The sequence below is a fragment of the Eleutherodactylus coqui genome, chromosome 4 (assembly GCF_035609145.1).
Source record: "Eleutherodactylus coqui strain aEleCoq1 chromosome 4, aEleCoq1.hap1, whole genome shotgun sequence".
Taxonomy (NCBI): Eukaryota; Metazoa; Chordata; class Amphibia; order Anura; family Eleutherodactylidae; genus Eleutherodactylus; species Eleutherodactylus coqui.
Window position 1 is genome coordinate 1,283,741 of NC_089840.1, and position 16,973 is coordinate 1,300,713.

Below are 16,973 nucleotides of genomic sequence, written 5' to 3' on the forward strand. Positions count from 1 at the left end.
CCTATACGTCTGCCACGTAAATGTTAAAGGGGTCTGCCTATACTTCTGCAACATAAATGTTATAGGGTTCGGCGTATACTTCTGCTACAAAAATGTTATAGCTCTCTGCCTATACGTCTGCTACAGAAATGCTACAGGGGTCTACCTACACTGCTGCTACAGAAATGTCACTGGAGTCTGCCTATACTTCTACTACAGAAATGGTACTGGGGTCTGCCTATACTGCTGCTACAGAAATGGTACTGGGGTCCGCCTATGCTTCTGCTACATAAATGTTACTGTGGTCTGCTTATACTGCTGCTACAGAAATGTTACTGGGGTCTGCCTATACTTCTACTACAGAAATGGTACAATGGTCTGCCTATGCTTCTGCTACATAAATGTTACAGGGGTCTGCTTATACTGCTGCTACTAAACTGTTACAGGGGTCTGCCTATACTTCTGCTACAGAAATGTTACTGGGATCTGTCTATACTGTTACTACAGAAATGTTACAGGGCTCTGCGTATACTTCTGCTACAAAAATGTTAATGGGGTCTGCCTATACTTCTGCCACGTAAATGTTCCAGGGGTCTGCCTATACTGCTGCTACAGAAATGTTACTGGGGTCTGCCTATACTGCTGCTACAAAAATGGTACTGGGGTCTGCCTATGCTTCTGCTACATAAATGTTACAGGGGTCTGCTTATACTGCTGCTACAGAAATGTTACTGGGGTCTGCCTTTACTGCTGCTACATAAATGTTACTGGGGTCTGCCTATGCTGCTGCTACAGAAATGTTACAGGGGTCTGCCTATACTGCTGCTACACAAATGTTACAGGGGTCTGCTTTGCTGCTGCTACACAAATGTTACAGGGGTCTGCGTATACTTCTACAGAAATGGTAATGGGGTCTGCCTATACTGCACCTACATAAATGTTACAGGGGTCTGCCTATACTGCTGCTACATAAATGTTACTGGGGTCTGCCTATGCTGCTGCTACAGAAATGTTACAGGGGTCTGCCTATGCTGCTGCTACATAAATGTTACTGGGGTCTGCCTATGCTGCTGCTACAGAAATGTTACAGGGGTCTGCCTATGCTGCTGCTACACAAATGTTACAGGGGTCTGCGTATAAACAATAAAAACATTGAACAGTATTTAAAAACATACTAACGAAAAAATATAGAAACAATCTTTAAAAATGTACGCATGTAAATTTTAAATGGGTGGCTTCCGGCAAAAAGGAAAACAACTGTTAGAATCAAGAACTTTGGATTATTATTCCTTTTTTTAACACTGTAGATATGAATGCCCTTCACTGAGAACATAACGGTACAAGTATTTTGGTTTTAGAACGCATAAGGGTTAAAAGCAGATGGATAAATGGTCGAAGGACCAAACATGGCAGCTGGGTTATTGTCATAAGAGGCAGGAGCCTGAAAACTAGGTTGTAAAGCATATGATGGCCAAAGAGGGGCTGTTCCTTGTATGGGGTTTGGCTGGTTAGCTGGGGGCACACTATGAAAATTATCGTTGTTCTGGATTGCAATCTCCTGCAGGTTATTTGACAGTAAACAGAAGGTTTATCAGCTCTGGCATACCCACTTCTGCCACCCCAGTGCTCTGCTGCCCTACAGCTGGAAGCCCTTGTTCTGCCATCAGGTTCTCCTGTCTTTGGACATCTTCTAATATAGATAAGAATATGTTATCGGGAACATCCAGCTCCTTCTGTCTTTGTATCTTGCGGACTTTTCTGTGACAAGAAGACCAACAGGGATGGTTTGGAAGAAGTAGGACCAATAAAATATTAGGATGATCATGATCAAGACCTGGCCCCCCTAAGGGTTGAAGTTTGAAAGGTAATGGTTGGCACGCTGCCAGAGGAATAATGAAGGCTTCCATCTTGTTGGTACTGATAATTACATATTTTAGTGTACAGCTGAGGTAGGAATAGAGCCGACTATAGAACACAGCATCCCTGCAGGGCTGGGGACAGAGGAGCAGCAGGCACAGATCCTTGGTGGAAGCAGGCCAGCTGAGATCCACATACTGCCGGACTGATTCTGGACTGATGAGGCCTTTACTTGTGATCATCTTTGGTAATTCCTGACAAAGAGGAGTGGTATAGCCAGAAACTCGCATTTCTAACACTTTGAAATGGTGAACAGAAACCATATGAATGAAGCCTTTCCATATTTCTGATTGAGATGAGGAGGAGTGCCGACTTTTAGTTCCTAGAATATCCTTTTCATTGCTATCAAATGCCCCTCTTGTCTCAGAAAATACTAGCTTTTCCACATAGCTGTTGTCGCTTCCACTTTTGTTCTGTGGCTTTACTTTTGTCCATTGGCTATTATTCGTATCTGAAGGTTTGATTTTGCCCATGGAGGCAAAATTCAAGGTGGAGGCGCGGAACCGAGCCTGACCCTGGGCCCGCTAACGTGCTTCCCACACAGACAATAGCAGGTCCTGGTCATGGTGTCTTGGCCTTGTAATGCCACCTCCTCCTCCCGCTTGGGGTCAGGTGATCAGCACTGGGCATCATGTATTTTCTCCCGTGTTACCACAGTTATCTGAGACACTGGTTTGGGCCAAAGAAGAGGAGCGTTACTGCATTGATGAGACCTTCACAGCTGCACTAGCATCGGAGTCCACTGTATGCCCACGATGGCTGAGGGTGTGTGCAGAGGCCTATGTACTCGGCACAGTGAAAGTCTGGCATGTTTGGGCACTATCATTTCTTCATGTTTATTACTGTCTTTGGGTTCCTTCGGCTCACCTACGCTGTGGGTGCACAAAGACCTCCCATAGCGGTGATTTACCTGTCCGGCACATAATCACTGACTGACTTGGGTAGGGTGCAGAGTGCAGATGGCTTTCCCCTTGTGGTGTCGCTAGAGCTATCCAACACCTAGACAAAATGAATACTGTGTGGGCACATGGACTTCCCATTGCTATGTCAGTCGCCGCACCTTGGGTCTCACAAGGTGTTTGCTGGGACCGAGCCTGGCCAAGGGCCCGCTCACATCCTTCCCACACAGGCTACAGCGGGTCCTGGTCGTGGTTTCTTGGCCTTGTAAGGCCACCTCCTCCTCCTGCTTGGTGTCAGGGGGACAGTAATGCGCATCATGTATTTTCTCTCGTGTTACCACAGTTATCTGAGAAACTCATTTGGGCAACAGGAGAGGAGCGTAACTGCATTAATGAGGCGTTCACTGCTGTACTAGCATTGGAGTCCGCTTTATGCCCGCGATTGCTAAGGGTGTGGCCTCTGTGCACTTAAAGTCTGCCATGTTTGGGCAGACATATTTAATGCTGTCTTTGGGTTCCTTCGGCTCGCCTACGCTGTGGGTGCACACAGACTTCCCATAGCGGTGATTTCCCTGTACGGCACAAAGTGACTGACTGACTTGGGTAGGGTGCATAGTGCAGATGCCTTTCCCCTTGCGGTGTCGCTAGAGCTATCCGACACCTAGACAGAATGAATACTGTGTGGGCACATGGAGTCCCTATTGCTATGTCAGTCACGGCATCTTTGGTCTCACAAGCTGTTTGCTGGGACCGAGACTGGCCAAGCGCCCGCTCACATCCTTTCAACACAGGCTACAGTGGGTCCTGGTCATGGTGTCTTGGGCTTGTAATGCCCCCTCCTCCTCCCGCTTGGGGTCAGGGGATCAGCACTGGGCATCATGTATTTTCTCTTGTGTTACCACAGTTATCTGAGAAACTCGTTTGGGCCACAGGAGAGGAGCATAACTGCATTAATGAGACGTTCACTGCTGTACTAGCATCAAAGTCCGCTTCATGCCTACGATTGCTGAAGCTGTTGGCCGAGGCCTATGTCCCGGGGGAACTGCAACTGCGCCAGGTTGGGCCTATGGAACTTTTTCCTGACTAATCCAGTCTTTGGAGCGGTGAAAGAAAACGTAACTGATTTAATGAGACCTTCACAGGTGTACTAGCATCGAAGTCTGCTTCATGCCCACGATTGCTGAAGCTGTTGGCCGAGGGCTATGTCGTCGGGAATTCTGCAGCGTGAACATTCGGCTATTAGGTTCAATAGAACCTAATAGCTGCAGTGAACCGCCGCAGATTTCTGCCGCGGAAATCCGGCCGTGAGCATTAGTCCATAGTGAAGAGTTTACTTTATCACTCTGCATCTCATCTGACATTTCATTTTCCTCTGTGAATACACTGACTGGAGAAAAAGCTATTTAATAGATTTGTTTTCTCCTCATCACCCTCTACAAGTTCTCCTACATTATTTATTAAAGGGCCAGCACTTTCAGTATTAATCTTTTTACTATTTATATAGTTGAAGAACAGTTTTCTGTTAGTTTCACTCTTTGGCAATACGTCTCTCTGTCTCCATCTTTGCTGCTTTCACCTGATATTTACATAATTTATTTTTTCCTTATAGATTTTTAGTGCTTCTTCGCTGCCCTCTTATTTTAGTAGATTAAACACTATTTCTGCTCTTTATTGCCCCCTTTACATCTTTGTTGCCCCACATTAGTTTCTCCTATTACTCAAGCTCCATTTACACAGGACAAGTGTCGGGCAAACGATGCCCGACACTCATCCCTGTGTTCCTCGTTCCCATGCTCCTGCACGGGAGCTAGCAGAGCTGGCTGGGTCATGGAGCAGGCAGCAGGGGGCAGGAGATTTCTCTCCTCTCGCTCCCCTGCCCCTCTCCATTCACATAACCCAGCCGCAGCTCACTACTGAACAGCAGCTGTTTAAGCTGAACGATGAGTGATTGTTTATGCAGCATGAAAGATGAGCGATGAAGCTTATCACTCATCGTTTAGCTTAAACAAGAGTTGTTGACCAAGAGTATAGGTGAACCCTGAAACATTTGTATACCAGCATAGGCGAAGCCCGGAAAAATGTGTTTGCTAAGAGTATAGGCGAAGGCCGAAAAAAATTGTGTACAAAAAATACAGGTGTACCCTTGAAAAATTTGTTTACCCAGAGTGCAGGTGAAACCCAAAAAAAACTTTTTAACATACAGCTCGTACTTGCTTAATTTGCTAACAGAGCCTGAAGGCAGCCCTCCGAAAAAATTAGTTTTTACAGAGCCTTTTGGCCCTCTGAAAAATTGGCTGTTCAGCTTGCTGACATGCTGGTTGAGGAGGAGGGGGGGGGGGGAGATAAGAGAAGGATAGAGCAAGCTACTTCTCCACTTTTTGGGGGTGATAGAGGGTGCATGGTTCTCCTGTTCCAGCTTAAGGAATCTTTATGTTCCACTGACTGGTGCTCAGGAAAGATGTTACAGTACTGGAGGGGGTTCAAAGAAGAGCGACTAAACTAATACATGGAATGACGGGACTGGAATACCCAGAGAGGCACCAAAACTGGGATTATTCACCCCGGAAAAAAGACGGCTAAGGGGCGACCAAATAACTGTGTATAAATCCATGAGGGGACAATACAAGGATCTCTCCCAGGATCTGTTTATACCCAGGACTACGATGGTAACAAGATGGCATCCGCTACGTTTAGAGGAAAGCAGGTTTCATCACCAACATAGAAAAGGGTTCTTTACTGTAAGAGCAGTTAGACTGTGGAACTCTCTGCCTGAAGAAGTGGTGATGGCAAAATCAAAAGGGGACTTGATGTCTTTCTGGAGCGGAAAGATATTACAGGATATAAATCTTAGGTTAATTGTTAATCCATGTATACAGGCAGGTAGGAACTATTAGGGGTTGATCCAGGGAATAGTCTGATTGCCATTAGGGAGTCAGGAAGGAATTTTTTCCCCAAAAGGGCTAATTGGCTTGTGCTCTTGGTTTTTTTTGCCTTCCTCTGGATCAACAACAACACAGGAGGATAAACAGGCTGGACTAGATGGACATTGTCTTCATTCGGCCTTACAAACTATGTTACTATGTGACTATGTTACTGCTTTCCACCGGTGGAGAAGAGAAGTCTGGGGAAATCCAGGCTTTGTTCATCTTAATAAGTGTAAGCCTGTTGGCGCTGCCAGTTGACAGGTGAGCAGGCCTATCGGTAATAATCCCCCCAGGAGCACTAACCACCCTCTCTGACAAGACGCTAGCGGCAGGGCAGGCCAGAACCTCCAAGGCATACAGTGCAAGTTCGTGCCACTTGTCCAGCTTTGACAACCAATAGTTGTATGGAGCAGAGGCATCACGGAGGACGGTGGTACGGTTGGCTATGTACTCCCTGACCATCTTTTTACAGTGCTCCCTCCGACTCAGCCTTGACTGGGGAGTGGTGACACAGTCTTGCTGGGGTGCCATAAAACTGGCAAAGGCCTTGGAGAGTTCTCCCCTGCCTGCACTGGACATGCTGCCTCTTCCCCATGTCCCACCTGCTAGTTAGCCCACTGAACTACGTCCTCTACCGCTAGCGTTGTCTGATGAGAAGTTTAGTTTCTGCTTTTTCACCAGGGCCTTGTGGTATTGTATCACTCTTGTACTCCTTTTCTCTTCGGGAATGAGAGTGGAAAGGTTCTCCTTATACCGTGGGTCGAGAAGGATGAACACCCAACCATCCGTCTTGGCCAGAATACATCTAACGCGTGGGTCACGAGAAAAGCAGCCTAACCTGAAGTCAGCCATGTGCGCCAGTATGCAGCACATCGCTGTCCTCACTAGGAGGATAACTCTGTCTCCTCCTCCTCCTCTTCAGCCCATACACGCTGAACCGATGTGAAGGAAACAGCATAGGTACCCTCTGCAGTGTGGGCAGCAGTCTCTTCCCCCTCCTCCTCCCCCTACTTCAATACGCGCTGAGAAACAGACGTGAGGGTGGTCTGGCTATCAAGCGACGTATTGTCATCCCCCATCTCCTGTTCTATCCGCAAAGCATTGGCCTTAATGCTTAGCAGCGACCTTCGCAGCAGGCAAACAGCGGGATGGTTACGCTGATAATGGCCGCATCGCCGCTCACCATTTGTGTAGACTTCTCAAAGTGTCCTAAGACGTGGCAGATGTCAGACATCCATGCCCACTCCTCTGTGAAGAACTGCGGAGGCTGACTACCACTCTGACGGCCATGTTGCAGCTGGTATTCTTCAATGGCTCTACGCTGCTCGTAAAGCCTGGCCAACATGTGAAACGTAGAATTACAGCACGTGGGCATGTCGCACAGCAGTAGGTGCTCTGGCAGCTGGAAGCGATGTTGCAGTGTCCTGAGGGTGGAAGCATCTGTGGTGGACTTTCTGAAATGTGCGCACACGCACCTTGCTGAGCAGTTCAGACAGATTGGGGTAGTTTTTAAGAAAACGCTGAACCACCAGATTGAAAACATGGGCCACGCATTGCACGTGTGTTAGTCTGCCAAGCTGCAGAGCCGCCACCAGGTTACGCTCATTGTCTCACACAACCATGCCTGGTTGGAGTTTCAGAAGCGAAAGCAACAGATCGGTCTGCTCCGTCAAACCCTGTAACAGTTCTTGCGCGGTGTGCCTCTTGTCTCCCAAGCTGAACAGTTTTTAGCATGGCCTGCTAATGCTTCCCCACCGCAGTGCTGCAGCGCCTCGAGCAGGTAACCTCGAGCGACTAACTCACACGTGGTAATTTAGAGGTGGAGGAGGGGGGGGGGGGTGTGTTTGGAGGAGGTGGCATAATACATCGGCGAAACCTTCACCGAGGTAGGACCCACAATCCTCAATGTGAGTGGACGCAGGGCCAGACTCGTTCCCAGCCTCCACAAGGTTAACCCAGTGTGCCGTCAGGGAGCTGTAGTGTCCCTGCCCCCCAGTACTTGTCCACGTGTCGGTAGTTAAGTGGACCTTCCCAGTAACTGCGTTGGTGAGGGCACGGTTTATATTCCGTCACACGTGCTGGTTTAGTGCAGGTGTGGAGCAGCAGGAAAAATAGTGGCGGCTGGGGACTGAGTACCGAGGGACCGCTGCCGCCATCAGGTTGCGGAAAGCCTCCGTTTCTACTAGCCTATATGACAGCATCTCCAGACTGAGTAGTTTTGAAATATGCACGTTTAAAGATTGTGCATGCGGGTGGGTGGCTGCGTATTTCCGCTTGCGTTGCAATGCTTGGGTTATCAACAGCTGAACGCTGCGCTGGGACACATTGGTGGAGGCAGTGGGGGACCGTGGAGGTGAGGGTGTGGGTGCAGGCCGGGAGACACTCGTGCCTGCGTCCTGGGAGGGGGATTGGATCTCAGTGACAAGATGTGACACAGGGGAAGAGGCAGTGGTGTGACCCGGAGGCGGTGAACAGCCTACGTCTCATCTCATCGGGTGCTTAGCTATCATATGCCTGCGCATGCTGGTGGTGGTGAGGCTGGTAGTGGTGGCTCCCCGGCTGATCTTGGTGCGGCACAGATTGCACACCACTGTTCGTCAGTCGTCCGCGCTCTCATTGAAAAACATCCACACCTTTCAACACCTAGCCCTCTGCACGGGAGCTTGCCGCGAGGAGGTGCTGTGGGGAACATTTGGGGGATTACTTGCTCTGGTCCTGCCTCTACCCCTGGGCACCCCACTGCCTCTTCCATCCTGTTCTGCTGCAACACTTGCTTCCCCTCTGAAGCCCTGTCCTCAGTAGGCTTAGCAAACCAGGTGGGGTCAGTCACCTCATCGTCCAGTGGCTCTTCGTCCGAATCCTCTGTGCGCTCCTCCCTCAGACGTCCTGCTCTTACAACAACCTCACTGACAGACAACTGTGTCTCATCATCCTCATCCACAAATAGCTCTTGAGACAGTTGTCTGAAGTCCCCAGCCTCATCACCCGGACTCTGGGAACTTTCCAAATTTTGGGCATCGGTCACGACAAACTCCTCACGTGAGTGATGAACCATTTTTTTTAGACTCAGGGCAGGGACCTGAGAAGAGTAGAGATGAGCGAATATACTCGCTAAAGGCAATTGCTCGAGCGAGCATTGCCTTTAGCGAGTACCTGCCCACTTGAGACTGAAGGTTCGGGTGCCGGCGCGGGGGAGCGGTGAGTAGCGGCAGTCAGCAGGAGGGAGTGGGGGGAGAGAGGGAGAGAGAGATCTCCCCTCCGTTCCTCCCCGCTCTCCCCCGCAGCTCCCTGCCCGACGCCGGCACCTGAGCCTTCAGTCTCGAGCGGGCAGGTACTCGCTAAAGGCAATGCTCGCTCGAGCAATTGCCTTTAGCGAGTAAACTCCCTCATCTCTAGAGAAGAGTTCTTGGAAGTATGCCTCCTCAGAATCTTTCCTTTTCCTGGAGTGACCAGGCTGGGAGGAAGGAGAAGCAGCCTGAGGATTCAGAGGTGCAGTCCCTTGGCTGGCGTGAGTGGACTGCGTGGAAGACTGGGTGGTGGATAAAGTACTGGAGGCGTTATCCGCTATCCATGTCAGGACCTGATCGCACTGCTGTGCTTTTAATAATGGTCTACCGCGCGGACCTTCAAAATGTGAGATGAAGCTAGGGAGCGTAGATACGCAGCGCTCTACTAATCCCTCAGCAGCAGGCACTGTTTCACCTCGCCCAGGAACTCGGCCTCTGCCCACACCCTCATTTGGACACCCACGTCCTCGACCCTTACCCCTAGTCTTCATCATTATGAATAAAGCACTTGGAGTAAATGCTACGCAAAATGCTAGTTATTTTGCATACACTTATAGGCCAAAATAGACACAAGAAACAGTGTATACTGTTGTTAGTTAGAGGAGAATCACAGCCCTTAGACGCTGGTATATAGATTATTCTCTGAGCTGGCCCAGAAAAATTTAAAACAGTGTATACTGTTGTTAGATAGCGCTGATTTATAGCCCCCAGACAGTGGTATATAGTGTACTCTTTCAGCAGGGCCAAAAAAAATTTCTAGTGTGTATACTGTTGTTAGAGAGCTGGATAGAGTGAAGAAGAGTGGGCTGGAATAGAACTCCACAGATAACTTGGACTGTGGACTCATCTGTCATCCTGTGATTCCTCCCTGTCACACCAGTAATGTGTTCACACCAGTGCCCTGATGGCCTTTGTAAATTGTTTGGACTACTATTGTTTGGACAAGCTTAACTGACTGCTCCTGGTGTACATTTAAATAATTGTATGCAAATGATGCTAGGAGGTTAAAATGCGTTTAAACACAAAGCTGACCGCTCAAAAGACGGCTGTTGAGCGATCATTTTGCACAAACCACTAATTGGTACTAATGCATATAATCAGCTGTTGTCAGTGGTCCCCAGGCAGAGCACAGCTTATGGTCTGTCTTATTAGCTGTTCTGCTAAACAACGGATTTCAAGCCGAACTGAGGTCTGTCGTTCGGCAGAAAACCGAACGATGGATATATATTATATGATTGCAAGGTGTAGTGCAAGGGTCTTCTTCTTCTTGAGAGAGCCTTGGAGTGAAAGCAAGGAACTTTTATTGAGTAGGAGAGACTATGCCTTCTCTTGTGAGGAGCCCCGGGGTGGAGGAGGCTACGCAATTGCTTTGTGTGTGCCCTGGGCCCAATTTACCAAGGCCTTCCTGCTATTAGTATGGAGGACTGAAAGAGAGTGAGGAACCACCATGCAGCGCTGAGTGCTCTTCCCTGAATGTGAGTGTTAACTGGTAGAGAGCTGGAGTGAGTGAAGGAGAGCGGCCGGGAACAGAACCCCACAGATAACTTGGACTGTGGACTTGTCTGTCATCCTGTGATTCCTCCCTGTCACACCACTAATCCGTTTGTACCGTTGTCCTGATGACTCATGTAAATTGTTTAGACTGTTAATTGTTGGCACAAGTAAACGAGCTTAACTGACCGTTCCCGGTTCTGCTCTGAAACATTACCCCTGTGTGCAGACGCTTTATTAACAAAGTCTGGATTCACCACAGAGGACGGAATGGTGGCGCCACGAGTGACGAAAGGACCTTAAGGTAAACCATTACCTGGGTTGCCCTGTGAAACTCCCCCTGCGGTAACTTGGATGGGTCCCGTGCGACCCCCAGGGGAAGAGATAGTAGAGCCCTGTGACAAGGCCTCAATCTACCCTGCTATCTCCTCGGCTGTGGGCCCACTCCTCGGATGCTGCACTACTTTTGAGGTCCTCGCCCTAAGCTTACATCCTAGTTCCCTGAAATAAGTTTTAAGGACCTTCCACCTACCTCTAACTTTGTCATTGATGCCAATGTGCACCATGACCGCTGGATCCTCAGCAGCTCCTCCCAGTAACGTGTCAATCCGATCCGCGGTGTGTCGAACTTTAGCGCCAGGAAGGCAACACACCATTTGACAATCCCAGGTTTTTTGTGACAGATTGTCCTGTCTGTCCCCCTAATAATGGAGTTCCCCACCACTAGGACTTGTGTGGCCTGCCCTGCGCTCCTCTTCTTACTGGAGCAGACACCCCCTGGTGGTCAGAGGGCATGTCGTGCTGCAGCAGTGTTGACCCTGTAATGGCATCCCGCCATCTGCCAACTTTGTAGACTTGTTGGACTGTGCCAGTAAAGGACTAGCCTCCCTGGATGTCTTCCCTCTATCCCTCTTCCTGTCACCCAGCTAGCTGCCTGTTCATCCTGCACCCCCATGCTACCATCCACCCCACATCTTTCCCAGTGAGGGCTCAGCGGGCAGCCAACTCCTTTCCATGGTGCCAATGGATCTCAATGCTCATTTAAATCCAGGATCTGGGCTCCCATCTCGTACCGCAGTATGCCCCCATACAATGTGCGCTCAGCTCAGCCAATCACGCATGCGTCCTGAGCGCTCAGCGAGCCGCGCCTCGTACACATTGATTGGGCTCTAGTATTCGCCAGAGCTTCCGCTTCCTTGATCGTCAACCAGTATGATACTCGTTTCAGTCTCGGTCGCCAACTGTCTTTGTGCAGGCATAACAATGTGCTGTATAAATAGAGACGTGCCGCCACCCGGTGCATTCTGGGATGGACAGCGATCATCATGGGTGAAGGGCAGAAACGCTCGGCATGATTAGTCGGTAGGCATTCTTGAAATGCCCCTACAGCGCTGCGAGACGCCCCTTACCTCCCCTGAGATCGTATTCCATCGGGACGCCCCATACACATCCTATGATCGGCCAGTCCTGGTGAGTGCGGCGCAGTTACGGGACCTTCGTCTTCGGGCTCGCTTACACGGGGCTGCACGCTGTGCGCAGATTTTTCACATGCATAATAGGCAGTATACAGTAAGATGGGCAGATTTGGGGCGTCTGAATTACGCTGTATTAGGCGTGCGCGTTATACGCAGCCCCCCGCAGGAGCCCCCATGTGTGTCTCCACCTTCAGTCTTTGCTGTAGCGTTTCTTTACCAATTCTTAATTATCTGCATGAGAATAGCTCCTCTGGGGGTCCGTCCGCTCGTGTCTGCGAGGGCGCGTCACTCGTTACCGGGGGTCTCGGCTGCAATGAATTTCGGATTGATTTAGTAGTCGGCTGCTGCAGAGTGTGCGCCGCTTGTCAGCCCCGTCCTTCCTGACTCATCCGTCACCGCTGCCACAAGAGGAGGGCCGATCAGCCAATCGCACCGCAGACGGACATTAGACATCTTAGACCTCTGACCTTCCAGACATTAGACATCCCTTGATGGGTCCAGCCAGACCTCTGTGCTCTGGAGAGAGGACACATTATAATCCCATGATGCATCGGCATAGCTTTAGCTGAGGCAGTTTAATTATTATTACCTTCTATATACATCTAAAGAAGCTACAGCCCAAAAGTATCCAGTCAGCAGGATGAGCCATGATCTCCTCTATTATATCTGTGTGATCATCATCAGTACCTGTAATGGGGGTGTCTGTGTCCCCCGCTAGACAATTTCTGTGCTAGGGATCATGTTATAGCATCACATAGACTTAAGCACTGACTAGAAACTGAACCCACAACACCAAGTAGATCTGAGCCGGTCAGAACTGAAGTCACATGACCCTCTGAGGCAAAGTTTATATAGAGAGGAATAACTAAGGTAACGCGAGGCGACTTATCTATACAGGGGGGGGGGGGGGGGCACTGAAGTAGCCCTTTAAGTTTTATTTATTCAAACTATAAAAACCCCCTTTAACCCCTTGAGTGGCGGGTTTCCTACCACCCTGTCGTGCCCACCAGGGCAGGTTTTTTAAAATGGTCTAATCATTGAATTTCAACTAGTTTTGCAGTTGCGTCTCAAGAGCCATAACTTTTTCATTTTTCCATTGACATGGCCATATAAGGGCTTGTTTTTTGTGGGACAAGTTGTGATTTTTTAAACAGGGGGGAGGAAAAAAAGAAATGGGGAAAAAAGAAAAAAAGGGGCCATGTCATTAAGGGGTTAAATAATGTATTAACTTCCTTCTCTGGGTCATTACGATGCACGGATACCACATGTGTGATTGTATTTTTTACAAAGTAAAGGGAGACAAGTGTTTTTATTATTTTTTTTATAATTTTTTAACTTTTTTTTTTTCATTTTTTTTTTTTTGTCCCTTTCGGGGACTTCCACAGGGACCCATCAGGACCCCTGATCACATTCCGGGGGTCCGATGGTGACAGCCCTTTACATGCTGCAGTGACAGCCCTTTACATGCTGCAGTCACATAGACTGCAGCATGTAAAGGGTTAACACAGCAGAGATCGGAGGTTTTCTCTGATCTCTGCTGTAAGAGCTAGTACCTAGCTGTCCTCTGACAGCTAACAACCAGCTCTCCCTGCCACAGAGACCATCGGCTTGCTTCTGACAAGCCGATGGTCTCTATGGCAATCTGTAAACAAAGCAGGAGATTGCCGATATGTCGGCAATATCTTCTGCTGGTTTTTCAAAGCCCTTGCACTGCTCTGTGTGGGTCTGTGCAGGCAGAGCACACTGTCACAGCTTGTGGCATTGTGCTCTGCAGCTCCCATAGTGATACATAGCCCGGAAATCTTCCGGGGTATATCACTATGGGCAGTGGAGCTCGTCCCGGAAAATTTCCGGGCGTGCCACTCAAGGGGTTAAAGGAGCACCCCCCCCCCCCCCCTTGTGATGCTACAGCATATTGTGAGGATTATCATTTTTTATTTGGGGGGAGAATGGGGACTTCTGGGATTTCCACTGGGCCTAAGAATGAAGGGTCTGAGGTCCCTTTAGCATTTCAGCCACTTACTGAGACTCCCAGCTGATGACTTGAGGGGCCCTTAATTTTAGAGGGGATGTCCAGGTGTAAACTATTGATGGTCTACCCTTAGGGAACAGCAGAGCTCTGAGATTCAGGAACCTCTGCTATTCAGCTGTTTGCCAGACCAGTGCTCTCCTGCACTGAGGCAATTTCTGCAGGAAGCAGACAGCTCCGTTCTCACTGCAGTGGTCAGGCTTGGTACTACAGGCATAGTTTCCATTCACTTCAGTTTCTGCAATACCAAGCCTGGCCACTGCAGTAAGAGTGGAGCTGTCTGCTTCCTGCAGACATCAGCTCCGTGTACAAGCACTCCGGCCTAGTAAACAGCTTAGTGGCGAGGATCTCGGGTGGCAGTCAATCTACTATTCACGGCCTATAATGAGAATATATGATTAGTTTTTTTTTATAGAACTGGACAACCCCTTTAAGGATCAGTAGCCGAGCCCCTACCAACCAGAAAGCCATGGCATATCCTTTCTGCAGTGGAAAAACTCCACATAATTATATTTTGGGGCCGGCCCCTTCCACTGTTGGGACCCTGATGGAGTAAAGCCTGAGATGGCTGTGGTCCGGACATGTAGATACTGGCATCCATATAAAATGGTCATCCTTTGGGGAGAGGGCCACAAATGCCCTAAAAAGTGAATAATGGAGACTTTGTCTAATATTGCTCTTCTCTTCACAGGTACGATCCCCCCACTCATAAAGTCCATTGAGAGCAGCGAAGAAGGACTGTCCAACAACAGGGGGATAAAGATGTTGGTGACCATTTCCTGCATCCTGATTGGGGTCCTGCTGCTGTTTGCTTTACTGCTGATGGTTAGACGTAGAAGACGTGAGCAAAGACTGAAGAGGCTGAGAGGTAAGCCGCCTCATCAGAAGGGTATCGGTACAGCAGACTGCCTCTCTGGGCGCACAGACTTGTAAGGGGTAAGCTGCCCCATCAGAAGGGTATCGGTACAGCAGAGTGCCTCTCCACATGCACAGACTTGTTAGGTGTAAGCTGCCCCATCAGAAGTGTATCGGTACAGCAGACTGCCTCTCTACATGCACAGACTTGTTAGGGGTGAGCCGCCCCATCAGAAGGGTATCGGTACAGCAGAGTGCCTCTCCACATGCACAGACTTGTTAGGTGTAAGCTGCCCCATCAGAAGTGTATCGGTACAGCAGACTGCCTCTCTACATGCACAGACTTGTTAGGGGTGAGCCGCCCCATCAGAAGGGTATCGGTACAGCAGAGTGCCTCTCCACATGCACAGACTTGTTAGGTGTAAGCTGCCCCATCAGAAGTGTATCGGTACAGCAGACTGCCTCTCCACATGCACAGACTTGTTAGGGGTGAACCGCCCCATCAGAAGGGTATCGGTACAGCAGACTGCCTCTCCGGGCGCACAGACTTGTTAGGTGTAAGCCGCCCCATCAGAAGGGTATCGGTACAGCAGACTGCCTCTCCACATGCACAGACTTGTTAGGCGTAAGCTGCCCCATCAGAAGGGTATCGGTACAGCAGACTGCCTCTCCGCGCACAGACTTGTTAGGTGTAAGCTGCCCCATCAGAAGGGTATCAGTACAGCAGACTGCCTCTCCACATGCACAGACTTGTTAGGGGTGAGCCGCCCCATCAGAAGGGTATCGGTACAGCAGACTGCCTCTCCACATGCACAGACTTGTTAGGGGTGAGCCGCCCCATCAGAAGGGTATCGGTACAGCAGAGTGCCTCTCCACATACACTTCTGATGGGGCAGCTTACACCTAACAAGTCTGTGCATCGGTACAGCAGACTGCCTCTCCACATGCACAGACTTGTTAGGGGTAAGCTGCCCCATCAGAAGGGTATCGCTACAGCAGACTGCCTCTCCACATGCACAGACTTGTTAGGGGTAAGCTGCCCCATCAGAAGGGTATCGGTACAGCAGACTGCCTCTCTGCGCGCACAGACTTGTTAGGTGTAAGCTGCCCCATCAGAAGGGTATCAGTACAGCAGACTGCCTCTCCACATGCACAGACTTGTTAGGGGTGAGCCGCCCCATCAGAAGGGTATCGGTACAGCAGAGTGCCTCTCCACATACACTTCTGATGGGGCAGCTTACACCTAACAAGTCTGTGCATCGGTACAGCAGACTGCCTCTCCACATGCACAGACTTGTTAGGGGTAAGCTGCCCCATCAGAAGGGTATCGGTACAGCAGACTGCCTCTCTGCATGCACAGACTTGTTAGGGGTAAGCTGTTCCATCAGAAGGGTATCGGTACAGCAGACTGCCTCTCCGGGCGCACAGACTTGTTAGGGGTAAGCCGCCTCATCAGAAGGGTATCGGTACAGCAGACTGCCTCTCCGCATGCACAGACTTGTTATAGATAAGCCGCCCCATCAGAAGGGTATCGGTACAGCAGACTGCCTCTCTGGGCGCACAGACTTGTTAGGTGTAAGCCGCCCCATCAGAAGGGTATCGGTACAGCAGACTGCCTCTCTGCATGCACAGACTTGTTAGGGGTGAGCCGTCCCATCAGAAGTGTATCGGTACAGCAGACTGCCTCTCCACATGCACAGACTTGTTAGGTGTAAGCCGCCCCATCAGAAGGGTATCGGTACAGCAGACTGCCTCTCTGCATGCACAGACTTGTTAGGGGTGAGCCGCCCCATCAGAAGGGTATCGGTACAGCAGACTGCCTCTCCACATGCACAGACTTGTTAGGGGTGAGCCGCCCCATCAGAAGGGTATCGGTACAGCAGACTGCCTCTCCACATGCACAGACTTGTTAGGGGTGAGCCGCCCTATCAGAAGGGTATCGGTACAGCAGACTGCCTCTCTGCATGCACAGACTTGTTAGGTGTAAGCCGTCCCATCAGAAGGGTATCGGTACAGCAGACTGCCTCTCTGGGCGCACAGACTTGTTAGGGGTGAGCCGCCCCATCAGAAGGGTATCGGTACAGCAGACGGCCTCTCTGGGCGCACAGACTTGTAAG

General features: G+C 49.8%; 1 protein-coding gene across 1 annotated transcript in view; it reads left to right on the forward strand.

The window, feature by feature from the left end:
* DSCAM (DS cell adhesion molecule) overlaps positions 1-16,973 on the forward strand; it is a 740,634-nt gene that overhangs the window by 593,932 nt on the left and 129,729 nt on the right. Inside the window, exon 27 of the mRNA XM_066598936.1 lies at positions 14,693-14,869. Within this exon, the coding sequence (XP_066455033.1) occupies positions 14,693-14,869 (177 nt within the window). The remainder of the gene's footprint in view (positions 1-14,692; positions 14,870-16,973) is intronic.